At 52.5% G+C, this 24349-nt stretch overlaps 1 protein-coding gene across 8 annotated transcripts in view; it reads left to right on the forward strand.

The window, feature by feature from the left end:
* The window catches only part of CLIP1 (CAP-Gly domain containing linker protein 1), a 187768-nt gene that overhangs the window by 72675 nt on the left and 90744 nt on the right, over window positions 1-24349 (forward strand). For all 8 annotated transcript variants that reach the window (XM_075323143.1, XM_075323152.1, XM_075323184.1 and 5 more), the window contains 3 exons: window positions 12047-12130; window positions 12207-12363; window positions 23991-24156. In XM_075323143.1, coding sequence (XP_075179258.1) covers window positions 12047-12130; window positions 12207-12363; window positions 23991-24156 — 407 coding nt within the window. The remainder of the gene's footprint in view (window positions 1-12046; window positions 12131-12206; window positions 12364-23990; window positions 24157-24349) is intronic.

The raw sequence follows: 24349 nt of genomic DNA on the forward strand, positions 1-24349 counted from the left end.
CGCTGGTCAGCGTAAAGGGTCGCAAGCTTCCAAATCCACCCTTGCGCGTTGGATCAAGGAACCAATTCTTCACACCTACCGTTCTGCTGGGCTTCCGATTCCATCAGGACTGAAAGCCCATTCTACCAGAGCCGTGGGTGCGTCCTGGGCATTACGGCACCAGGCTACGGCTCAGCAGGTGTGCCAGGCGGCTACCTGGTCGAGTCTGCACACTTTTACCAAGCATTATCAGGTGCATACCTACGCTTCGGCGGATGCCGGCCTGGGTAGACAAGTCCTTCAGGCGGCGGTGGCTCACCTGTAGGAAAGGGCTGTTTGACGGCCCTATCACGAGGTATTCTTTTACCCACCCAGGGACTGCTTTTGGACGTCCCAATTGTCTGGGTCTCCCAATTAGGAGCGACAAACAAGAAGGGAATTTTGTTTACTTACCGTAAATTCCTTTTCTTCTAGCTCCAATTGGGAGACCCAGCACCCGCCCTGTTTTTCTTAGGAAATTTGTTTTTTTCGGGTGCACATGTTGTTCATGTTGAACAGTTCAGTTCTCCGAGGTTGTTTCTCGGGTTGAATTTGTATTTAAAACAGTTATTGGCTTTCCTCCTTCTTGCTTTTGCACTAAAACTGAGGAGCCCGTGATCCCACGGGGGGGTGTATAGCCAGAAGGGGAGGGGCCTTACACTTTTAAGTGTAGTACTTTGTGTGGCCTCCGGAGGCAGTAGCTATACACCCAATTGTCTGGGTCTCCCAATTGGAGCTAGAAGAAAAGGAATTTACGGTAAGTAAACAAAATTCCCTTCTTTGCTGGGTCCCGGCTGTTTGGGGAACAGCTGGATGACATAATTAAGGAAGCTACTGGCGGGAAGAGTACTTCCTTGCCACAAGCTAAAGCCAAGAAACCTGTCCAGGGCAGGAACCAATCGAGGTTTCGTTCCTTTCGTTCCTCTAACTGGTCATCCTCTAAGCCCTCGGCCTCGTCCACTACCGCAGCCAAGGATCGTAAATCCAACTGGCGCGCAAAGCCGCGTCCTCAAAAGACCGGAGGAGCCGCTGCCACTAAGGCAGCCTCCTCTTGAGTATCTGGCCGCGCCAGCAACGTCCTTGGTCGGTGGCAGGCTCTCCCACTTTGGCGACGTGTGGTTGCAACACGTCTCCGATCAGTGGGTGCGGGATATCATCTCCCACGGCTACAGGATAGAATTTTCTTCCAGCCCGCCAAACAGATTTTTTCTGTCCACCCCCCCCTGCTCCAAAGCCGCCGCCTTTTCTCAGGCCGTGGCATCCCTGCAGGCCAACGGTGTAATTGTTCCGGTTCCCGCCCGGGAACGGTTCAGCGGTTTCTACTCAAACCTCTTTCTAGTCCCCAAAAAGGACGGTTCCTTCCGACCCATCCTGGATCTCAAGCTTCTCAACAAGCATGTTCAGGTGCGGCACTTTCGCATGGAATCTCTGAGATCGGTCATTGCCTCAATGACCCAAGGAGATTTTCTGGCATCCATCGACATCAGAGATGCCTATCTGCATGTGCCTATTGCGGTTTCACACCAGCGTTGGCTACGCTTTGCGATCGGAGAGGAACATTTCCAATTCGTGGCTCTCCCCTTCGGCTTAGCCACGGCCCCTCGAGTATTCACCAAGGTCATGGCAGCAGTGGTTGCGGTCCTGCACCTCCAGGGGTTGGCAGTGATTCCTTACCTGGACGACCTTCTAGTCAAGGCCTCATCCAGTGCAGACTGCCAGCGGAGTGTCTCTCTCACTCTCGCCACGCTATTTCAGTTCGGGTGGCTTGTCAACCTGCCCAAGTCCACTCTGACCCCGACCCAGGTGATTTTGTACCTAGGGATGCAATTCGAGACTCTGCCGGCACTTGTCAAGTTGCCCTTAGTCAAACAGCAGTCCCTTCGTCTGGCGGTGCGCTCTCTGCTGACTCACCGCCGTCATTCCATCAGACACCTCATGCAGGTGCTGGGTCAGATGGTGGCGTCCATGGAAGCGGTCCCCTTTGCTCAGTTCCATCTGCGTCCCCTGCAGCTGGACATTCTCCGCTGTTGGGACAAGCGGATCTCTTCCTTGCACAGGCAGGTGGCTCTGTCGTCACAGACCAGGAGCTCCCTTCAGTGGTGGCTTCGGCCCCTCTCTCTGTCTCAGGGACGCTCTTTCCTGACTCCGTCCTGGGTGATCCTCACCACGGATGCCAGCCTCTCCGGTTGGGGAGCAGTATTTCTCCATCACCGAGCACAGGGCATTTGGACTCCGTCCGAATCAGCCCTCTCGATCAATGTGCTGGAGATCAGAGCTGTGTTTCTAGCTCTCCTAGCCTTTCACCACCTGTTGGCGGGCAAGCACATTCGAGTTCAGTCGGACAACGCGACAGCGGTTGCCTACATCAATCACCAGGGCGGGACTCACAGCCGTCTGGCGATGTTGGAGGTTCAACGAATCCTCCAGTGGACAGAGGACTCCAAGTCCACCATGTCTGCAGTCCACATCCCAGTTGTGGAAAACTGGGAGGCCGATTACCTCAGCCGTCAAACCGTGGACAGCGGCGAGTGGGCCCTGCACCCGTCAGTGTTCAGATCAATCTGCCGCAAGTGGGGCACTCCGGAAGTGGACCTAATGGCATCCCGGCACAACAACAAGGTTCCGGTTTACGTGGCTCGCTCCCACGATCCTCAAGCCTTCGCAGCAGACGGACTGGTTCAAGATTGGTCTCAGTTCCGTCTGGCCTATGTGTTTCCCCCTCTAGCGCTCTTGCCCAGGGTTCTGCGCAAGATCAGAATGGAGGGCCGTCGAGTCATACTCATTGCTCCGGACTGGCCCAGGCGAGCTTGGTACTCCGGTGTCCGTAGAGGTGCCGTGGCATCTCCCGGACCGCCCAGACCTTCTCTCTCAAGGTCCGTTCTTCCGCCAGAATTCTGCGGCTCTCAGATTGACGGCGTGGCTCTTGAGTCCTGGATCCTGACGGCTTCAGGCATTCCCTCTGAGGTCATCTCCACCATGACTCAGGCTCGGAAGTCTTCCTCGGCCAAGATTTACCACAGGACTTGGAGGATTTTCCTGTCCTGGTGTCGCTCTTCCGACCATGCTCCTTGGCCGTTCTCCTTGCCGACCATCCTGTCTTTTCTACAGTCCGGTCTACAGCTAGGACTGTCCCTCAATTCCCTCAAGGGACAGGTGTCGGCTCTGTCGGTATTGTTCCAGAGGCGTATCGCCCGACTGGCTCAGGTGCGCACTTTCATGCAGGGCGCATCTCACATCATTCCTCCTTACCGGCGGCCCTTGGATCCCTGGGACCTTAATCTGGTCCTCACGGCCTTACAGAAACCCCCCTTTGAGCCTCTCAGGGAGGTTCCCTTGTTTCGACTTTCACAGAAAGTTGTTTTTCTAGTAGCCATAACTTCTCTCTGGAGAGTTTCTGATTTGGCTGCGCTCTCTTCGGAATCCCCCTTTTTGGTGTTTCACCAAGACAAGGTGGTTCTTCGTCCGTCTCCGGACTTTCTCCCTAAGGTGGTGTCTCCTTTCCACCTTAACCAGGACATTTCATTGCCTTCTCTTTGTCCGGCCCCTGTGCATCGCTTTGAAAAGGCGTTGCATACCTTGGATTTGGTGCGGGCGCTCCGAATCTGTGTCACGCACCGCCGTTTTTAGGCGGTGCACCTCACTTTTTGTGCTAACCACTGGTCAGCGCAAGGGTCTCGCTGCTTCTAAACCGACCCTAGCTCGTTGGATCAGGTCGGCTATCACCGATGCCTACCAGTGTTCTCAGGTGCCTCCCCCGCCAGGGATTAAGGCGCACTCGACCAGAGCTGTCGGTGCCTCCTGGGCTTTCAGGCACCAGGCTATGGCTCAGCAGGTTTGTCAGGCTGCCACGTGGTCCAGTCTGCACACTTTTTCGAAGCACTACCAAGTGCATGCTCATGCTTCGGCAGATGCGAGCTTGGGCAGACGCATTCTTCAGGCGGCTGTCGCCCATTTGTGAAGTTAGGTTTTGCCTACTTCTCAGTTTGGTTTATTTCCCACCCATGGACTGCTTTGGAACGTCCCATGGTTTGGGTCTCCCATAAGGAATGATAAAGAAAAAGAGAATTTTGTTTACTTACCGTAAATTCTTTTTCTTATAGTTCCGACATGGGAGACCCAGCACCCTCCCTGTTGCCTGTTGGCAGTTTTTTTGTTCCGTGTGTTTCACCGGCTGTTGTTAGTAGTCAGAGTTACGGTTATTCCGAGTTTTACTCTATCTCTACTTATGGGTGGATGTCCTCCTTCAGCTTTTGCACTGAACTGGGTAGATTGTCATCCAGGGGGTGTATATAGCCCGGAGGGAGGAGCTACACGTTTGAGTGTAGTACTTTGTGTGTCCTCCGGAGGCAGAAGCTATACACCCATGGTTTGGGTCTCCCATGTCGGAACTATAAGAAAAAGAATTTACGGTAAGTAAACAAAATTCTCTTTCTTTGACGCTCCATTGGGAGACCCAGACAATTGGGGTGTATAGCTATGCCTCCGGAGGCCACACAAAGTATTACACTAAAAGTGTAAAGCCCCTCCCCTTCTGCCTATACACCCCCCGTGCTCCCACGGGCTCCTCAGTTTTCATGCTTTGTGCGAAGGAGGCAGACATCCACGCATAGCTCCACAGCTTAGTCAGCAGCAGCTGCTGACTATGTCGGATGGAAGAAAAGAGGGCCCATAACAGGGCCCCCAGCATGCTCCCTTCTCAGCCCACTCTTGTCGGCGGTGTTGTTAAGGTTGAGGTACCCATTGCGGGTACGGAGGCTGGAGCCCACATGCTGTTTTCCTTCCCCATCCCCTTCGGGCTCTGGGTGAAGTGGGATCCTAATCGGTCTCCAGGCACGGAGACCGTGCTCCATCCACAGCTCCTGGGGACTCTGCTGGATAAGGAGCCGAGTATCGTCAGGGACAAGGCCCTGCTACTTTCAGGTACTCTGTGTCCCCGTAGGGACAGCGCACAGAAACACTCCAGCATTGCTGGGTGTGTTAGTGCGCCGGGGACCGCAGCGCTGACCGCGCTTGTGCCATCACACACTGCAGCGTGGCTGGGTGTGTTAGTGTTACTGGGGACTACCGCGCTGACCGCGCGCTGCCATTTCACACTGCAGCGCGACTGGGAATGTTAGTACGCCGGGGACTACCGCGCCGACCGCGCTCATACGCCGGCCGCGCTTATAACTTTAGTCCCCGGCTTTTGCGGCCTAGTCTCACTTTTTTCCCGCCCCCAGGCCTGCCAGTCAGGGGAAGGGCGGGACGCTGTACAGGACGTCAGCACTGGGGCTGGAACATGCTTTGCATACTCCACCCCCCTCACTGTGCACAGTGGGGCACCAGATTCCCGCACTTTCTAGGGCACGCCCACGGCCCCCTCCTCTCCTCAGGACGCCGGCATCCATTCCTGTCAGCTCTTCTGACGCTGGAGAGGAGAGACAAGCTCAGGGAGACCCAGGCAGGGATTCTGGTGACCACACAACCGCTTTGAGCGGGCGGTAAGCAGCACCTGAGGTGCTGGCCCCACTGGTGCAGAAGTGTACTTATAGATTATATGATTATAGGCTATACTTTACACTGTATGGTGCACGGTTGATTTTTGGCTATATACCCTCCTGGATTGCTCAGAGGAGACAACAGCATGTCGTCCACAAGAAGCAAGGGTGCCAAAGCACAGGCTTACTATGCTGCCTGCGCCGCATGTACGGCTATACTGCCGGCAGGTTCCACTGACCCTCATTGTGTGCAATGCTCGGCCCCTGTGGCACTTACTCAGCCGGAGCCTCTGCTAAGGGTGGCCCAGGAGGAACCACCTGCTAACACTGTCCAGGTGACAGGGACAGAGTTTGCAGTTTTTACTGAAAGACTTTCTGAGACTATGGCTAAGATATTAGAAGCTTTGCAGTCCAGACCAGTACCTCAGGCCATGGGCACTGGGGAATCATTGCTTCCTGGTCCCCCTCATTCGGAACAACAATGTTCTTCCGGGGTGTCTCATAGATCCCAGGGTGAGGTCTCTGACACGGACCGCAGCCCCAGACCGCCTAAGCGAGCTCGCTGGGAATTTCCCTCGACATCATCACATTGTTCAGGGTCTCAGCGGGAGGACTCTCTGTATGATGAAGCGGAGGTAGCTGATCAGGATTCTGATCCTGAGGCCGCTCTCAACCTTGATACTCCTGATGGGGACGCCATAGTGAATGATCTTATCGCGTCCATCAATCAAATGTTGGATATTTCTCCCTCAGCTCCTCCAGTAGAGGAGTCAGCTTCTCAGCAGGAGAAATTCCGTTTCAGGTTTCCCAAGCGTACAACGAGTATGTTTCTGGACCACTCTGACTTCAGAGAGGCAGTCCAGAAACACCGAGCTTGTCCAGATAAGCGTTTTTCCAAGCGCCTTAAGGATACACGTTATCCCTTCCCCCCTGACGTGGTCAAGGGCTGGACTCAGTGTCCCAAGGTGGATCCTCCAATCTCCAGACTGGCGGCTAGATCCATAGTTGCAGTTGAAGATGGAGCTTCACTCAAGGATGCCACTGACAGACAGATGGAGCTCTGGTTGAAATCCATCTATGAAGCTATCGGCGCGTCTTTTGCTCCAGCATTCGCAGCCGTATGGGCACTCCAAGCTATCTCTGCGGGTCAAGCGCAAATTGACGCACTCACACGTACGTCTGCGCCGCAGGTGGCGTCCATAACCTCTCAAACGTCGGCATTTGCGTCCTACGCTATTAATGCTGTCCTGGACTCTGCGAGCAGTACGGCGGTAGCATCCGCCAATTCGGTGGCAATACGCAGGGCCTTGTGGCTACAGGAATGGAAGGCAGATTCTGCTTCCAAAAAGTGCTTAACCAGTTTGCCATTTTCTGGCGACCGTTTGTTTGGTGAGAGATTGGATGAAATCATCAAACAATCCAAGGGAAAGGAAACATCCTTACCCCAGGCCAAACGAAACACATCCCAACAGAGGAGGGGACAGTCGAGGTTTCGGTCCTTTCGGGGTGCGGGCAGGTCCCAATTCTCCTCGTCCAAAAGGCCCCAGAAGGATCAGAGGAACTCCGATTCATGGCGGTCTAAGTCACGCCCTAAAAAGACCGCCGGAGGTGCCGCTACCAAGGCGGCTTCCTCATGACTTACGGCCTCCTCACACCGCATCCTCGGTCGGTGGCAGGCTCTCCCGCTTTTGCGACACCTGGCTGCCACAGGTAAAAGACCGTTGGGTGAGAGACATTTTGTCTCACGGTTACAGGATAGAGTTCAGCTCTCGTCCTCCGACTCGATTCTTCAGAACATCTCCGCCTCCCGAGCGAGCCGATGCTCTTCTGCAGGCGGTGGGCACTCTGAAGGCAGAAGGAGTGGTGGTCCCGGTTCCTCATCAGCAACAGGGTCACGGTTTTTACTCCAACCTGTTTGTGGTTCCAAAGAAGGACGGATCTTTCCGTCCTGTTCTGGACCTAAAACTGCTCAACAAACACGTAAAGACCAGGCGGTTCCGGATGGAATCCCTCCGCTCCGTCATCGCCTCAATGTCCCAGGGAGATTTCCTTGCATCGATCGATATCAAAGATGCTTTTCTCCACGTACCGATTGCTCCAGAGCATCAGCGCTTCCTGCGCTTCGCCATGGGAGACGAACACCTTCAGTTCGCGGCACTGCCGTTCGGCCTGGCGACAGCCCCAAGGGTTTTCACCAAGGTCATGGCTACAGTAGTTGCGGTCCTCCACTCTCAGGGTCACTCGGTGATACCTTACTTAGACGATCTGCTGGTCAAGGCACCCTCTCAAGAGGCATGCCAACACAGCCTCAACGTTACTCTGGAGACTCTCCAAAGTTTCGGGTGGATCATCAATTTTCCAAAGTCAAATCTGACACCGGTCCAATCGCTGACATATCTTGGCATGGAGTTTCATACTCTCTCAGCGATAGTGAAGCTTCCGCTGGACAAACAGCGTTCACTACAGACAGGGTTGGAATCTCTCCTTCAAGGTCAGTCACACCCCTTGAGGCGCCTCATGCACTTCCTGGGGAAGATGGTGGCAGCAATGGAGGCAGTCCCTTTCGCGCAGTTTCACCTGCGTCCTCTTCAATGGGACATCCTACGCAAATGGGACAGGAAGCCGACGTCCCTAGACAGGAACGTCTCCCTCTCTCAGGCAACCAAAGCTTCCCTTCGGTGGTGGCTTCTTCCCACTTCATTATCGAAGGGGAAATCCTTCCTACCCCCATCCTGGGCGGTGGTCACGACGGACGCGAGTCTGTCAGGGTGGGGAGCAGTCTTCCTCCACCACAGGGCTCAGGGTACGTGGACTCAGCAAGAGTCCTCACTTCAGATCAATGTTCTGGAGATCAGGGCAGTGTATCTTGCCCTAAAAGCGTTCCAGCAGTGGCTGGAAGGCAAGCAGATCCGAATTCAGTCGGACAACTCCACAGCGGTGGCTTACATCAACCACCAAGGTGGAACACGCAGTCGGCAAGCCTTCCAGGAAGTCCGGCGGATTTTGATGTGGGTGGAAGCCACGGCCTCCACCATCTCCGCAGTTCACATCCCGGGCGTGGAAAACTGGGAAGCAGACTTTTTCAGTCGCCAGGGCATGGACGCAGGGGAATGGTCCCTTCACCCGGATGTGTTTCAGGAGATCTGTTGCCGCTGGGGGATGCCGGACGTCGACCTAATGGCGTCCCGGCACAACAACAAGGTCACGGCATTCATGGCACGATCTCACGATCACAGAGCTCTGGCGGCAGACGCCTTAGTTCAGGATTGGTCGCAGTTTCAACTCCCTTATGTGTTTCCTCCTCTGGCACTGTTGCCCAGAGTGTTACGCAAGATCAGGGCCGACTGCCGCCGCGCCATCCTCGTCGCTCCAGACTGGCCGAGGAGGTCGTGGTACCCGGATCTGTGGCATCTCACGGTCGGCCAACCGTGGGCACTACCAGACCGACCAGACTTGCTGTCTCAAGGGCCGTTTTTCCATCTGAATTCTGCGGCCCTCAACCTGACTGTGTGGCCATTGAGTCCTGGATCTTAGCGTCTTCAGGATTATCTCAAGAGGTCATTGGCACTATGAGACAGGCTAGGAAACCAACGTCCGCCAAGATCTACCACAGGACGTGGAGGATATTCCTATCTTGGTGCTCCGATCAGGGTTTTTCTCCCTGGCCATTTGCCTTGCCCACTTTTCTTTCCTTCCTTCAATCAGGATTGGAAAAAGGGTTGTCGCTCGGCTCTCTTAAGGGACAAGTCTCAGCGCTCTCTGTGTTTTTTCAGAAGCGCCTGGCCAGACTTCCACAGGTACGCACGTTCCTGCAGGGGGTTTGTCACATCGTCCCTCCTTACAAGCGTCCGTTAGAACCCTGGGATCTGAACAGGGTGCTGATGGTTCTTCAGAAACCACCGTTCGAGCCAATGAGGGATATTTCTCTCGCACGCCTTTCGCAGAAAGTGGTTTTCCTAGTAGCAGTCACTTCACTTCGGAGAGTGTCTGAGCTAGCAGCGTTGTCTTGCAAAGCTCCTTTCCTGGTGTTTCACCAGGACAAGGTGGTTCTGCGTCCGGTTCCAGAATTCCTCCCTAAGGTGGTATCCCCCTTTCATCTCAATCAGGATATCTCCTTACCTTCTTTTTGCCCTCATCCAGTTCACCAGTGTGAAAAGGATTTGCACTTGTTAGATCTGGTGAGAGCACTCAGACTCTACATTTCTCGTACGGCGCCCCTGCGCCGCTCGGATGCACTCTTTGTCCTTGTCGCTGGCCAGCGTAAAGGGACACAAGCTTCCAAATCAACCCTGGCTCGGTGGATCAAGGAACCAATTCTCGAAGCTTATCGTTCCTCGGGGCTTCCGGTTCCCTCAGGGCTGAAGGCCCATTCTACCAGGGCCGTGGGAGCGTCCTGGGCCTTGCGACACCAGGCTACGGCTCAGCAGGTGTGTCAGGCAGCTATCTGGTCGAGCCTGCACACTTTCACGAAACACTATCAAGTGCATACCTATGCTTCGGCAGATGCCAGCCTAGGTAGGCAAGTCCTTCAGGCGGCGGTTGCCCACCTGTAGGACGGAGCCGTTACGGCTCTATTATGAGGTATTATTTACCCACCCAGGGACTGCTTTTGGACGTCCCAATTGTCTGGGTCTCCCAATGGAGCGACAAAGAAGAAGGGAATTTTGTTTACTTACCGTAAATTCCTTTTCTTCTAGCTCCAATTGGGAGACCCAGCTCCCGCCCCTGTTTTTTTGTGTACACATGTTGTTCATGTTGAATGGTTTCAGTTCTCCGATATTCCTTCGGATTGAATTTACTTTAAACCAGTTTATAATTTTTTCCTCCTTCTTGCTTTTGCACCAAAACTGAGGAGCCCGTGGGAGCACGGGGGGTGTATAGGCAGAAGGGGAGGGGCTTTACACTTTTAGTGTAATACTTTGTGTGGCCTCCGGAGGCATAGCTATACACCCCAATTGTCTGGGTCTCCCAATTGGAGCTAGAAGAAAAGGAATTTACGGTAAGTAAACAAAATTCCCTTCTTTTCTAGGATAATTTTGGCTAAATGAATGTCTCATAGAAAGTAAGATAACTTACTAATATTTACCCTTTAGCTTTAGTGCCCTGATCCTAGGTGATATAGGTTCTTCTCGTTGTCCTTCTGACCCTGTAATTTAAACAGGCAGCGTTTCATGTGTCGGTGTCTGAATGTGACTGGATCACTAAATGAAGGTTGGTCACCTGACTGCTTATTTCCATTGCCAGATCGGCCACCTCCTCCGATTCTTAGGCTGAGATAGGAACCCGGTTCAGCTATTAAAATAGGCAGTCAACTGCCCCCCTTTACTCACTGCTCTGGTCATGAGCGGACACTACAACCCTTGTCCTGTGTCGAGCGCAGTACCAGAAACACAATGGCAGGATTGATGATTAGTGGATCTGTTATCTGTTGGTTGGACACATACACATTAACCTTCCATCATGCTTTGTCTCAGCTGGTGTGTGCAGATAGGATGTCATCTGCGGCTAACTACTTTATTAAGGGCAGATTGCTCAAGTTGTTCTGTATTTGAGCACAAGTAGCGCATACAAAGCAGTGTACTACCGGTTGAGGAGAAATCGCATAGATTATGTAGTGTAATTTTAGGAAGAAATGGCGTAACCTATATCATCAATGTTTGGCAGCACATGGTCTGTATAAAGGTGAATCAGTACAGAAATCTGCGCTAGTACAAGCTCTCTATCCAAATTGCTATCTTCATTCCACAAAACCCATCGGCTCTTTTGTTAATGCCAAACGTAAGACTAATCGAGAAAATATTCTGCAATCTTTATTCTAAAAGACCAGTTCTCCAATAAAGTAAAGCTACTGATGGCTGGAAACTCAACAAAAATGTATTCATCCTGTTCAATGGGGAAACTATGGACAGAAAACTCGCAAAATGTCCATGTCTTACTGGATGTGATCGGCTATCTGCAAAACCTATGGGGCATCCGACAAAGCAAGACCTGAAGATCTGAAAACCCATATCATTGACAGTTTCTGTTTCGGGGCTGAAATCGCCTTTGTTTGGGTTTATCAGATTCAGAGGGCTGCAAAAGGATCCATAGGATTATGAATTACTTCAGATTAGAGGTGTTGACCACTAAAGATGCCTTTAGGCAAAAAAGTCTTTGGTCCATAGTCTTTCCCTGATTTTATTCTTTGGTAACATTCAGTTCAGTTGTACTGTCCATATCCTTTAAATGTTGCTGTTATTTAGGACTATACTCTACAAGATGTATAAGGAAGGATATATATATATATATATTATATATATATATATATATATATATATATATATATATATATATATATATATATATATATATATATATATATATATATATATATATATATATATATATATATATATATATATATATATATAAAATCATGTATATATGTATAAGGAGTTTACTTCTGCTGGCTTCTAATAAAATTTACTTTTAACAAGTATAGAGTTGATTTAAAACTATAAGCCCTTCAAACCTACAAAAATCAAAGATGTTGTTTTTGTTTCTCCCACCAGAAACCATGGGTAAATTAAATGAGCGCGAACTACAATGTGTAGAAGTAACCAAAAAATTGGAACTGTTGCAGCCCCAGTGTGCTGGTAAGTAGCTATCTAATTACCTACCAAGCTTCATTTTACTTCATTAGGTTCTTGAACTGTACTGTTTCTCTTTCAGAGTTTGAAAGGAAGGTAAAAGAAGGTGAGGAGAAGAAGGACAGCTTACTGAGGGCAAAAGAAAAACTAGAAAATCAAATAGCAGATATGATTAAGTCATCAGGAGACAGCTCTGCTCAACTTTTAGCACTGAATGAAGAGCTACAGTCAAGGGAAAGGTACATAAAGTCCTCATCAAAAAAACTGCTTACAGCTTTGTATTATGCACTAATGTTTCAGGTGCTTATGTAGTTCCTATGACCTACCTCTTTTAGGCCATGTTCACACCATCAAATTGTGCCGCGCATCCCCCTTGATTTTACAAAATCACAATGAAATTATCACCTTTACCGCAACTTCAGAAAATGGCAACAAAAACATAGCGCATGAACATGGCCTAAAATTGTATTTCCCATCTCATAAAGTGTTGCTAGGATTTGACATGTGTTTTTAATTGGTTGAGTCTGACTGGCCACTGACCCCTGAGATTAAGGCCTAAGGCTGCTTTCACACATTTGTTTTTTGCCGTCAGGCACAATCCGGTTTGTGCCTTATGCAACGGATCCGTCGCAGATTGTGTAAAAACTGATACGACGGATCCACCAAAAAACGGATCTGTTTTTTTTCTTTTCTTTTTCATGTCAGAGAGAGAGACACTATCGCCCCCATCATCACTGCACACACCGGCACTATCGCCCCCATCATCACTGCACACTTCGGCACTGTCGCCCCCATCATCACTGCACACACAGGCACTATCGCCCCCATCATCACTGCACACACCGGCACTACCGCCCCCATCATCACTGCACACACAGGCACTACCGCCCCCATCATCACCGCACACACCGACACTACCGCCTCCATCATTACCGCACACACCGCACACATGCAGGCACTACTGCCCCCATCATCACCGCACACACATCAGCACTACCGCCTCCATCATCACCACACACACCGGCACTACTGTACCCATCATCACTGCACACACCGGCACTACCGCCCCCATCATCACCGCACACACCGCACACATGCAGGCACTACTGCCCCCATCATCACCGCACACACATCGGCACTCCTGCCTCCATCATCACCGCACACACCGGCACTACCTGAGTGACGTCACCGCTGACAGCGCGACTTCAGTTGCTACGTGGAGCTGACAGAGAGCGGTCAAGCTTCATGCAGCAGAGCTGGAAGCGTCGTGGGACCTCTGTGGATTACTTCTGACCTGGAGGGTTATTTGGGGATTTTAATAAAGTGGTGAAAGAGGGTGTTTTTTTTTTTTTGTCTTTTATTTCAAATAAAGGATTTTTTCTGGTCTATGTGTTTATTTACTTTCACTTACAGGTTAATCATTTGGGGGTGTCTCATAGATGGCTGCCATGATTAACCTAGGACTTAGTGGCAGCTATGGGCTGCCATTAACTCCATATTACCCCGATTACCACCGCACCAGGGCAATTCAGGATGAGCCGAGTAAAGTCCTGTCACATCTAATGGATGCAACAATTCTGGGCAGCTGCTGGATGATTTATTTTTTTTTTAGGCTGTGGGGCTCCCCATAACGTGGGGCTCCCCGTCCTGAGAATACCAGCTTTCAGCCGTGTGGCTTTATCTTGGCTGGTATCAAAATTGGCGGGCACCGCTTGCTGCTTTTTTTTAATTATTTATTTATTGTACTGCACGATATAGACCCGCCCACTGGCGGCTGTGATTGATTGCAGTAAGACACGCCCCCACACTGAGTGACAGCTGTCTCACTGCAACCAATCATAGGCGCCAGTGGGCGGGGAAGCAGGGAATGCGACATGGAATAATGAGCGGGTGGCATTTTCAAAAGCAGGAGAAGCCGCTAGAGCAGTGTGACAGCTGTGCAGCGCCGTGTCAGTGATCGGTGAGTATGAGCGAGGGGGTGAAGGGAGAGACAGACCGACAAAGAGAGATAGAGGCCAACATCGACAGAGAGGGAGAGGCCAGACATGAATTCACATCTCATCTGAGCATGCTCAGATTAAAAAAACCTGATCCATCACTGGAATTCCCTTTTTCTTTGTCGCTCCATTGGGAGACCCAGACAATTGGGTGTATAGCTTCTGCCTCCGGAGGCCACACAAAGTATTACACTTTAAAAAGTGTAACCCCTCCCCTCTGCCTATACACCCTCCCATGCATCACGGGCTCCTCAGTTTTATGCTTTGTGTGGAAGGAGGCACACATCCACTCATGCATCTCCATTTTAGTCAGCAGCAGCTGCTGATTTTATCGGTTGGAAGAAAAGAGGGCCCCCACAGGGCCCCCGGCATGCTCCCTTCTCACCCCACTAAGTCGGCGGTGCTGTTAAGGTTGAGGTACCCATTGCGGGTACAGAGGCTGCAGCCACATGCCGTTTTCCTTCACCATCCCTTAGAGGCTCTGGGAGAAGTGGGATCCTAACCGGTCATCCATTCACTGGGACCGGGCTCCCTCCGCAGCCCCTGTGGGAATCTGCCGGACAGGAGTCTTTGTATCCTCAGGGACAGGGCCCTGCATCTAAAGGTACTCTGTGTCCCCATGGGGACGGTGCATGGAGCGCTTGTTTCACAGACGCTGCAGCAGCTGCTGGTTTGTGAAGACCGGGACTTCCGCGCCGACCGCGCCTGTTTGTCGGCCGCGGTATTAAATTTAGTCCCCGGCTTCATTGCGGCCTAGTACCATAACTCCCGCCCCCGGGCCTGCCAGTCAGGGGTAAGGGCGGGACGGTCGACCTGACGTCGGCAGTGAGGGCTGGAGCATACTTTAGGTTTCCTCCCCCCCCTCACTGATCACTGTAGGACCCCAGATTCCCGCACTTTACTAGTCGCCGCCCACGGCTCCCTCCTCCCCTGAGAGCTCCGGCAGCCATTTTTACACATTCTGCCGGTGGAGGATTTCAGGAACGAGCTCTGGGAGACCTAAGGCAGGGAATCTGGTGGACACACACTCCGCTTTGGGCGGTCGGTAAGCCACACCGGTCACCCGGTGCTGGTCCCCCTAGGGTGCCGGAGTATATATATATATATATATATATTTGTATATATTTTCTCTGTTCGGCCGGGTTGTTTGCTTTTGGCTATATACCCTCAGTGATCACTCTCCTAGGAGACAACAGCATGTCGTCCACAAGGAGCAAGGGCGCTAAGGCAAAGGATTTTTTTTTTTTTTTTGCAACCTGTACCTCTTGTGGGGCTATGTTACCTGTGGGTTCCACCTACCCTCACTGTGAGCAATGCTCGACCCCGGTTGCACTTGCTCAGCCGGAGCCTCGGTCACTAGTGGGCCCCTCGGCTCAGGCAGACCCTCCTGCTTCCCCTGTCCAGGCGGCAGGGACAGAGTTTGCAGTTTTTGCTGAGAAACTCTCTGAGTCGCTTTCACAATCCATGGCTCAGTCTATGGACAAATGGTCTGCCAAGCTATTAGAAGCCTTGCAGTCCAGACCGGTCCTTACACAGGCCCCGGGCACTGTTGGATCATCGACTCCAGGCCCCTCTTGGTCTGCGCCGCAGCGTGCTCCCGGGGTGGCCCCTAGGTCTCACGTGGAGGACTCCTGCACGGACCACAGTCCCAGACCGGCTAAGCGGGCTCGCTGGGAATCTTCCCCGACTTCCTCACGCTGCTCGGGGTCTCCGCTTGAGGACTCTCTGGAGGATGAGGCGGACGTCGCAGCTCAGGGCGCTGACCCTGACGTTGCTCTCAATCTTGATACACCTGAAGGGGACGCCATAGTAAATGACCTTATATCGTCCATCAACCAGGTGCTAGATCTTTCTCCCCCAGCTCCACCTATAGAGGAGTCGGCTTCGCAGCAGGAGAAACACCAGTTTAGGTTTCCCAAACGTACACGGAGTGCGTTTTTCGATCACTCTAACTTCAGAGATGCTGTCCAGAAGCACAGAGCATTTCCGGACAAACGCTTTACTAAGCGCCTTAATGACACACGTTACCCCTTCCCCTCTGACGTAGTTAAGGGTTGGGCTCAATGTCCCAAGGTGGATCCTCCAGTCTCTAGATTGGCGGCTAGATCTGTAGTATCAGTTGCAGATGGCTCATCGCTCAAGGATGCCACTGACAGGCAGATAGAGCTCCTGGTGAAATCCATCTATGAAGCCACAGGTGCGTCTTTTGCCCCGGCCTTTGCAGCCGTGTGGGCACTCCAAGCTATCTCAGCTTGTCTGTCTGAGATTAATGCGGTCACACGTACCTCTGCTCCGCAAGTTGCGTCTTTGACTTCTCAGGCGTCGGCTTTTTCGTCCTACGCCATGAACGCCGTCCTGGACTCTGCTAGCCGTACAGCGGTAGCATCCGCTAATTCGGTGGCAGTCCGCAGGGCCATGTGGCTACGCGAATGGAAGGCAGACTCTGCTTCCAAGAAGTTCTTAACCGGTTTGCCGTTTTCTGGCGACCGATTGTTTGGCGAACGATTGGATGGAATTATTAAGGAATCCAAGGGAAAGGACTCGTCCTTACCCCAGTCCAAACCGAAGAGACCTCAGCAACGGAAAATACAACCGAGGTTTCGGTTCTTTCGTCCCTCCGCCAAGCCCCAATCCTCTTCGTCCAGCAGGCCGGAGAAAAGCCAGAGGAACTCCTATGCGTGGCGGTCCAAGTCACGCCCCCAAAAGGCCGCAGGAGGCACTGCTTCCAAGGCGGCCTCCTCATGACTCTCGGCATCCCCGAACCGCATCCTCGGTCGGTGGCAGGCTCTCCCGTTTTTGCGACGCCTGGTGGCCACATGTTCAAGACCGATGGGTGAGAGACATTCTGTCTCACGGTTACAGGATAGAGTTCAGCTCTCGTCCCCCGACTCGTTTCTTCAGAACCTCTCCGCCCCCCGAGCGAGCCGATGCACTTTTTCAGGCGGTGAACGCTCCGAAGACAGAAGGAGTTGTGATCCCTGTTCCCCCCCAGGAACATGGTCGCGGCTTTTACTCCAACTTGTTTGTGGTGCCAAAGAAGGACGGCTCGTTCCGTCCCGTTCTGGACCTCAAACTGCTCAACAGACATGTGAGCACCAGACGGTTTCGGATGGAATCTCTCCGCTCGGTCATCGCTTCGATGTCACAAGGAGACTTCCTAGCATCGATCGACATCAAGGATGCTTATCTCCATGTGCCGATCGCACCCGAACATCAACGTTTTTTGCGTTTCGCCATCAGGGACGAACACCTTCAGTGCGTGGCATTGCCTTTCGGCCTGGCCCTCTCAGATGGCGTGTCAAAACAGCCTTTCCGTCGCTCTGGCGACTCTCCAGCAGTTCGGGTGGATCATCAACTTCCCAAAATCCAAGTTGACACCGACCCAATCACTGAAGTACCTTGGGATGGAGTTTCATACTCAGTCAGCAGTAGTCATGCTACCGCTGGACAAACAGCTTTCGCTGCAGGCAGTGGTGCAATCTCTTCTTCGGGGTCAGTCACACCCCTTGAGGCGCCTCATGCACTTCCTGGGGAAGATGGTGGCAGCGATGGAGGCAGTGCCCTTCGCGCAATTCCATCTGCGGCCACTCCAGTGGGACATTCTCCGCAAATGGGACAGGAGGTCGACTTCCCTCGACAGGAACGTCTCTCTTTCCCTTGCAACCAAGACGTCACTTCAGTGGTGGCTCCTTCCCAACTCTCTGTCGCAGGGAAAATCCTTCCTACCCCCCACCTGGGCTGTGGTCACCACTCACGGTGGGTCAACTGTGGGCGCTCCCAGACTGCCCAGACTTGCTGTCACAAGGGCCGTTTTTTCCATCTGAATTCTGCGGCCCTCAACCTGACTGTGTGGCCATTGAGTCCTGGCTCCTAGCGTCCTCAGGTTTATCTCAAGATGTCATTGCCACTATGAGACAGGCCAGGAAACCAACGTCCGCCAAGATCTATCACAGGTCTTGGAGAATCTTCTTATCCTGGTGCTCTGATAATGGTTTTACTCCCTGGCCCTTTGCCTTACCCACTTTTCTTTCATTCCTTCAATCCGGAATGGACAAGGGTTTGTCTCTCGGCTCTCTCAAGGGACAAGTATCGGCGCTATCCGTATTTTTTCAAAGCGTCTTGCCAGGCTTCCGCAGGTCCGCACGTTCCTGCAGGGAGTTTGCCACATAGTCCCACCTTACAAGCGTCCGCTGGAACCCTGGGACCTTAACAGGGTGCTAACGGCTGTTCAGAAACCACCTTTCGAGCCGCTGCGGGATGTCTCTTTATCACGTCTTTCGCAGAAGGTGGCATTTCTAGTGGCAGTTACATCGCTCCGTAGAGTGTCGGAGCTGGCAGCGCTGTCATGCAAAGCCCCCTTCCTGGTTTTTCACCAGGATAAGGTGGTTCTGCGTCCTGTTCCGGAATTTCTCCCTAAGGTGGTATCTCCTTTTCATCTTAATCAGGATATCTCCTTACCTTCATTTTGCCCTAATCCAATTCACCAATGTGAAAAGGATTTGCACTCTTTAGATCTGGTGAGAGCACTCCGGCTCTACGTGTCTCGCACGGCGCCCCTGCGCCGTTCAGAGGCCCTCTTTGTCCTGGTCGCTGGCCAGCGTAAGGGTTCGCAGGCTTCCAAGTCAACCTTGGCTCGGTGGATCAAGGAACCGATTCTTGAAGCCTACCGTTCTTCTGGGCTTCCGCTTCCTTTGGGGCTGAAAGCCCATTCTACCAGAGCCGTGGGTGCGTCCTGGGCATTGCGGCACCGGGCTACGGCTCAGCAGGTGTGTCAGGCAGCTACCTGGTCTAGTCTGCACACTTTCACGAAACACTATCAGGTGCATACCTATGCTTCGGCAGACACCAGTCTAGGTAGGCGAGTCCTTCAGGCGGCGGTTGCCCACCTGTAAGAGGGGGTCATTTTCGGCTCTTTTTATCGAGGTATTCTTTTACCCACCCAGGGACTGCTTTTGGACATCCCAATTGTCTGGGTCTCCCAATGGAGCGACAAAGAAGAAGGGAATTTTGTTTACTTACCGTAAATTCCTTTTCTTCTAGCTCCTATTGGGAGACCCAGCACCCGCCCCTGTTCCCTTCGGGCTGGTTGTTCTTTTGTGTACACATGTTCTTCATGTTGAATTGTTCTTTTGGTTCATGGTTTTCAGTTCTCCGAACATCCTTTGGATTGAATTTACCTTAGACCAATTTATAAGTTTCCTCCTTCCTGCTTTTGCACCAAAACTGAGGAGCCCGTGATGCACGGGAGGGTGTATAGGCAGAGGGGAGGGGTTACACTTTTTAAAGTGTAATACTTTGTGTGGCCTCCGGAGGCAGAAGCTATACACCCAATTGTCTGGGTCTCCCAATAGGAGCTAGAAGAAAAGGAATTTACGGTAAGTAAACAAAATTCCCTTCTTTCCGGATAACTCCGGATCCGGCGCCCATAGGCTTCCATTATACAACATGTCGGATTCAGCGTGGTCCGTTTTTTTTTTTTGCCGGAGACAAAAAACCGCTGCATGCTGCGTCTTTTCCGGCAGCTGGACCAAGAAATTTCGCCGGATCCGGCGGACGCTGCATGCAACGCAAGGCCATCCGGCACAATCCGGCGCTAATACAAATCAATAGGGAATAAAACGGATCCGGTGCCAGATTCGTTTTACCCGTTTTTTTGCCGGATTGTGCCTGATGGCAAAAAACGGATGTGTGAAAGCAGCCTAAGACACACAGCATTAAAATCGGACCGAGTGGAATGCGATAAAACATCGCATTCCACTCAGGCTAATATTAGCCTATGTGTCAGCACCCATGAGCGATTTATATTCTCAGCCCTAATCGGAACGATAAACTCGCAGCATGCTGCGACTGTAATGCGATCCTGTTTTATCTTTCACCCATTCAAGTCTATGGGGCGAGAGAAAAAATCGCACTGCACTCGCAGTACACCGGTGTACCGCGAGTGCAGTGCGAGACTGGCAATAGCCGGCTACGGAGGAGAGAGGGAGATAAATCCCTCCCTCTCCGCAGCGCCGGCCCTCCCCTCCTCAGTACCGGCCTGTCCCCCGCAGAGCCCAGGAACTCACACTGTTTATTTGCTCTGTTTATTTGCTCTAGCTGCGGCTCTGATTGCAAAAAGCTGGCAGAGATTATCCTTCGGTGACAAGCTGTGTGCTGACTGGAGGGAGATGTCACAGAGCTCCCTTCCCGCCGTTTTTTGCTACCGACAGCAGGGGGGGGGGGCCACACTGACTTATTCTTGGCGCTCTTTTAGCGCTAAGCCCCCCCAGGAAAGCGTGCGAAGATCTCCACAAGCTTACTCCTTCCTGAGGACACAGGGCCATCGGCTAATTCTGGTGAGGTACTTGCTTCACTTGTAGCTCTGCTGACCATTGCTCCCCCTCCTGGCATACTCCTATCAGGAACATGCAGAATTCTAAGGGCACTAAGAGCGCTAAGGCTCACATAGTCTATTACTCAGCCTGCACTGCCTGCCACGCTGAGCTACCACGTAAACACACCTCTTCTCTCTGTGGTTCCTGTGCCCCTATATCCCCCCCCAAGACCCCCCCGCCACCACCGCCGCAACAATCAGCCCAGAGCCTAGGGCTCCCAGCCCACCGGAATGGGCACAGTTTCTGTCCCAATCCATGGAAAAACTCACAGAACCTGGTTCTGGCTATGCAATGTCGTCCTCCACACCCTTCTGGGCCCCTGGACGGAACGCAGCCTGAGGATACCCCTATGGAGGATCCTTCTGAGGTAATCCGGGCACATGCTTCACCGGTTGCAGGGATCAGGAAAAGAGCACACGGCCGGGTGTCTCCAGAACTCTCTCATGACCCCCCAGGGCTCTCCCTCGAGAGCACACAGGGCAGGCTCTCCCACACGCTCCACGGCTTCTGAAGAGCTGGAGGAGGGAGAATGCTGTTTGTACCAAGAGGATTCCTTGGTTTCAGCCTCCCCAGATGATCAAACTGCAATTGACTCCCTTATAGCAGCAATCAACCAAACTCTGCATGTGGACGATCCCCCCATCCACTACCACTGACCATGGGTCTCCTTTAAGAGGGCAAGAAAACTCCAAAAGGTTTTCGCTGATCACCCAGAGTTTCAGGATATCCTCACAAAGCAAAGGGAGAAGCCTGACAGGCGCTTCGGTAACCGAAAACTCATGGAGTCCCGGTACCCTTTTGCCTCACCTGCCCCTAATGGCTGGGCCGATCCGCCCTCAGTCGACCCCCCGGTCTCCCGCCTTGCCACAAAGACGCTCCTGTCTTTGCCCGATGGTTCTTCCATCAAGGACCCGACAGACAGACAGGTGGAGCACCTCGCCCGCTCTGCTTTTGAGGCTGCGGGTTACTCCCTCTCGCCCTCCTTTGCCTCTGTGTGGGTTGCAAAGGCGATCTCTGTCTGGGCAGAATCCCTTAACACTTCGCTTGAGGAATCCCAGTTCACTCATACCTTCACAGAGGTAACAGCTCAAATTGTCGCTGCGGCGGAGTACCTCATGCAGGCCTCCATGGATGCTGCTACCTGCGCAGCATTTGCCGCCTCCAATACCATAGCCATTCGTAGAGCTCTCTGGCTCCGACAATGGCGAGCAGACTCTGCCTCCAAGAAGTCTCTCACGGGCCTTCCCTTTTTTCCAGACCGATTGTTTGGCAAACGTCTGGACAAGCTCATTTCTGACGCCACGGGAGAAATGAGTACCTCACTCCCCCAGCTGAAGTCCAGGACGTCCTTCACCAGACGTCCACAGTCCTCGTTCTGTTCCTTTCGGAACTCATTTGGGTGGTCGACATCCCGTTGCTGTCCCCGCCACCAGCCGCGGACTACGCAGAGACCGACCGACCTCAGCTCTCCCCGAAACCCACTTTGTCATGGCAGCCTAGACCGAAACAGTCCAGGACTAGGGAGACTCGTCCACGACGTTTTCCCCCCTCATGACTCCTTCGGCGCCCTGGAAGACACACTCATTGTAGGAGGTCGACTGCGGCTCTTCAAACACATCTGGGCTGCCGCCACAGACGACAAATGGGTGCGAGACCTTGTGTCTTCCGGTTACCACATAGAATTTCGGACCCGACCCCCGAGTCGGTTCCTTCTCTCAAACCCCCCAAAGACTCGAAAACGACGCGAAGCTGTTTGGAGCAATCCACTCGCTCCAAACAGCAGGAGTGATAATACCTGTCCCGGACGACGAGAAGTTCAGAGGTTTTTATTCCAACCTCTTTGTGGTCCCCAAAAAGGATGGGTCAGTTCAACCCATCCTGGACCTCAAACACCTGAACAAACATGTGCACGTACGGCGATTCAGAATGGAATCCCTAAGGTCCATTATTGCATCCATGGTCGAAGGGGAATTCCTCGCCGCCATAGAAATCAAGGACGCGTACCTGCACATACCCATCGCCCCAGATCACCAAAAGTTCCTCCGCTTCGCAGTTCAGGCCTTCCACTTTCAATTCGTAGCTCTACCCTTCGGCCTTGCCACTGCACCAAGGGTCTTCACCAAAGTCATGGCGGCCGCCATGAGCGTCCTTCACGCCAGGGGAGTGGTCGTTCTCCCTTACTTGGACGACCGCCTCATCAAGGCCCCCTCCTTCCGCGACTGCTCAACCATCGTACAGATCACTGTGGACACACTATCCCGCTTAGGGTGGCTAGTGAATCTAGACAAATCATCCCCGATCCATCACGATCCATCACCTTCCTGGGCATGTCCCTGGACACACGTCGGGGCTTGATCTACCTCCCCCTGGACAAGCCGATCGCTCTTCAACGAGCGGTACGCTGCCTTCTACGTCTTCCGTCTCGATCCATTCGATTCAGCATGAAAGTACTTGGCAGGATGGTGGCAGCTATGGAAGCAGTACCCTTTGCTCAACTGCACCTCCGCCCACTGCAGCTAGCCCTTCTAGCGGCCTGGGACAAGAGCCCCTTCTCCCTGGACAGACATCTTCACCTGACGCCTTCAGTCAGGTACGCACTCCACTGGTGGCTTCGGTCCTTATCCCTATCGAAGGGGTGATCTTTTCTCCCAGTGAACTGGCTGGTCCTGACCACGGACGCCTGCCTCCTAGGCTGGGGAGCAGTGCGCCGGCACCACACTGCTCAAGGACGTTGGACGCCCCATGAGTCTTCCCTACCCATAAACATCCTGGAACTCCGCGCGATCTTCCTCGCGCTCAGGGCGTTCTGCCCTCTGCTAGCGGGTCGTCAGATTCGAGTCCAATCAGACAATGCGATAGCTGTAGCCTATATCAATTGGCAGGGGGGCACCCGCAGCAAAGCGGCTTATCTCGAGGCCCACAAGATCCTCAGCTGGGCCGAATCGACGGGGTCAGTGATATCAGCGGTACACATACCGGGGGTAGAGAACTGGGCAGCAGACTTTCTAAGTCGCCAAGGCCTGGCCGCCGGAGAATGGTCTCTCCACCCAGAAGTGTTTCTACACATCTGCACTCGCTGGGGCACACCAGACTAATCTAATGGCCTCAAGGCTGAATGCAAAGGTACCCGCGTTCATAGCCAGGTCACGCGACCCGCAGTCCATCGGCGCGGATGCTGTAGTCTGCTCCTGGCACCACTTCCGCCTGCCTTACATATTTCCACCTCTACCCCTGCTGCCACGGGTAATCAGGAAGATCAAGGCAGAGGGAGTCCCGGTGATACTGATAGCACCGGACTGGCCCAGGCGCGCCTGGTACGCCGAATTAGTACAAAAGTTCGCAGACGTACCGTGGCGCCTTCCAGACATACCAGGCAGCATAACACACATGGTCCTGTGTCCCCCAATAATGGCTAAGAGAAAACTATTTTACGTTGAGTGCACAAAAATCCGTTTATTTGCAAAGCATTTTAATCCTGACCTTTGCACATTACAGGAATTTAGGTGATCTCCAAACGGAACTGTCAAAATCAGGAGAGAGTGTCAAACATCTGCAAAAAAATATTGAGCGTCTAACATCCGAAGCGAAGCGTTGTACTGATGAAGCACAAGAGTCACATCGCCAAGCAATAAAGGCAATGACTTCTGAAATAGAAAGCCTGGTAAGAAAAATGTTTTACGTGTAAAACTTATTAAGACATTGTATGTGTGATGAACAATATGCTTTCTTGTGTTGGAGGAAAAACCCTTTAAATAGTTTTCTCAGCTCAGACATTTATAGTATATCCACAGAGGTTTGGACCCAGCCTGGTTGCCATTGTCCTTAGGCAACATTCAAGAATGCAAAAGATTTTT

This window comes from Anomaloglossus baeobatrachus, chromosome 1 (assembly GCF_048569485.1).
Source record: "Anomaloglossus baeobatrachus isolate aAnoBae1 chromosome 1, aAnoBae1.hap1, whole genome shotgun sequence".
Lineage (NCBI taxonomy): Eukaryota > Metazoa > Chordata > Amphibia > Anura > Aromobatidae > Anomaloglossus > Anomaloglossus baeobatrachus.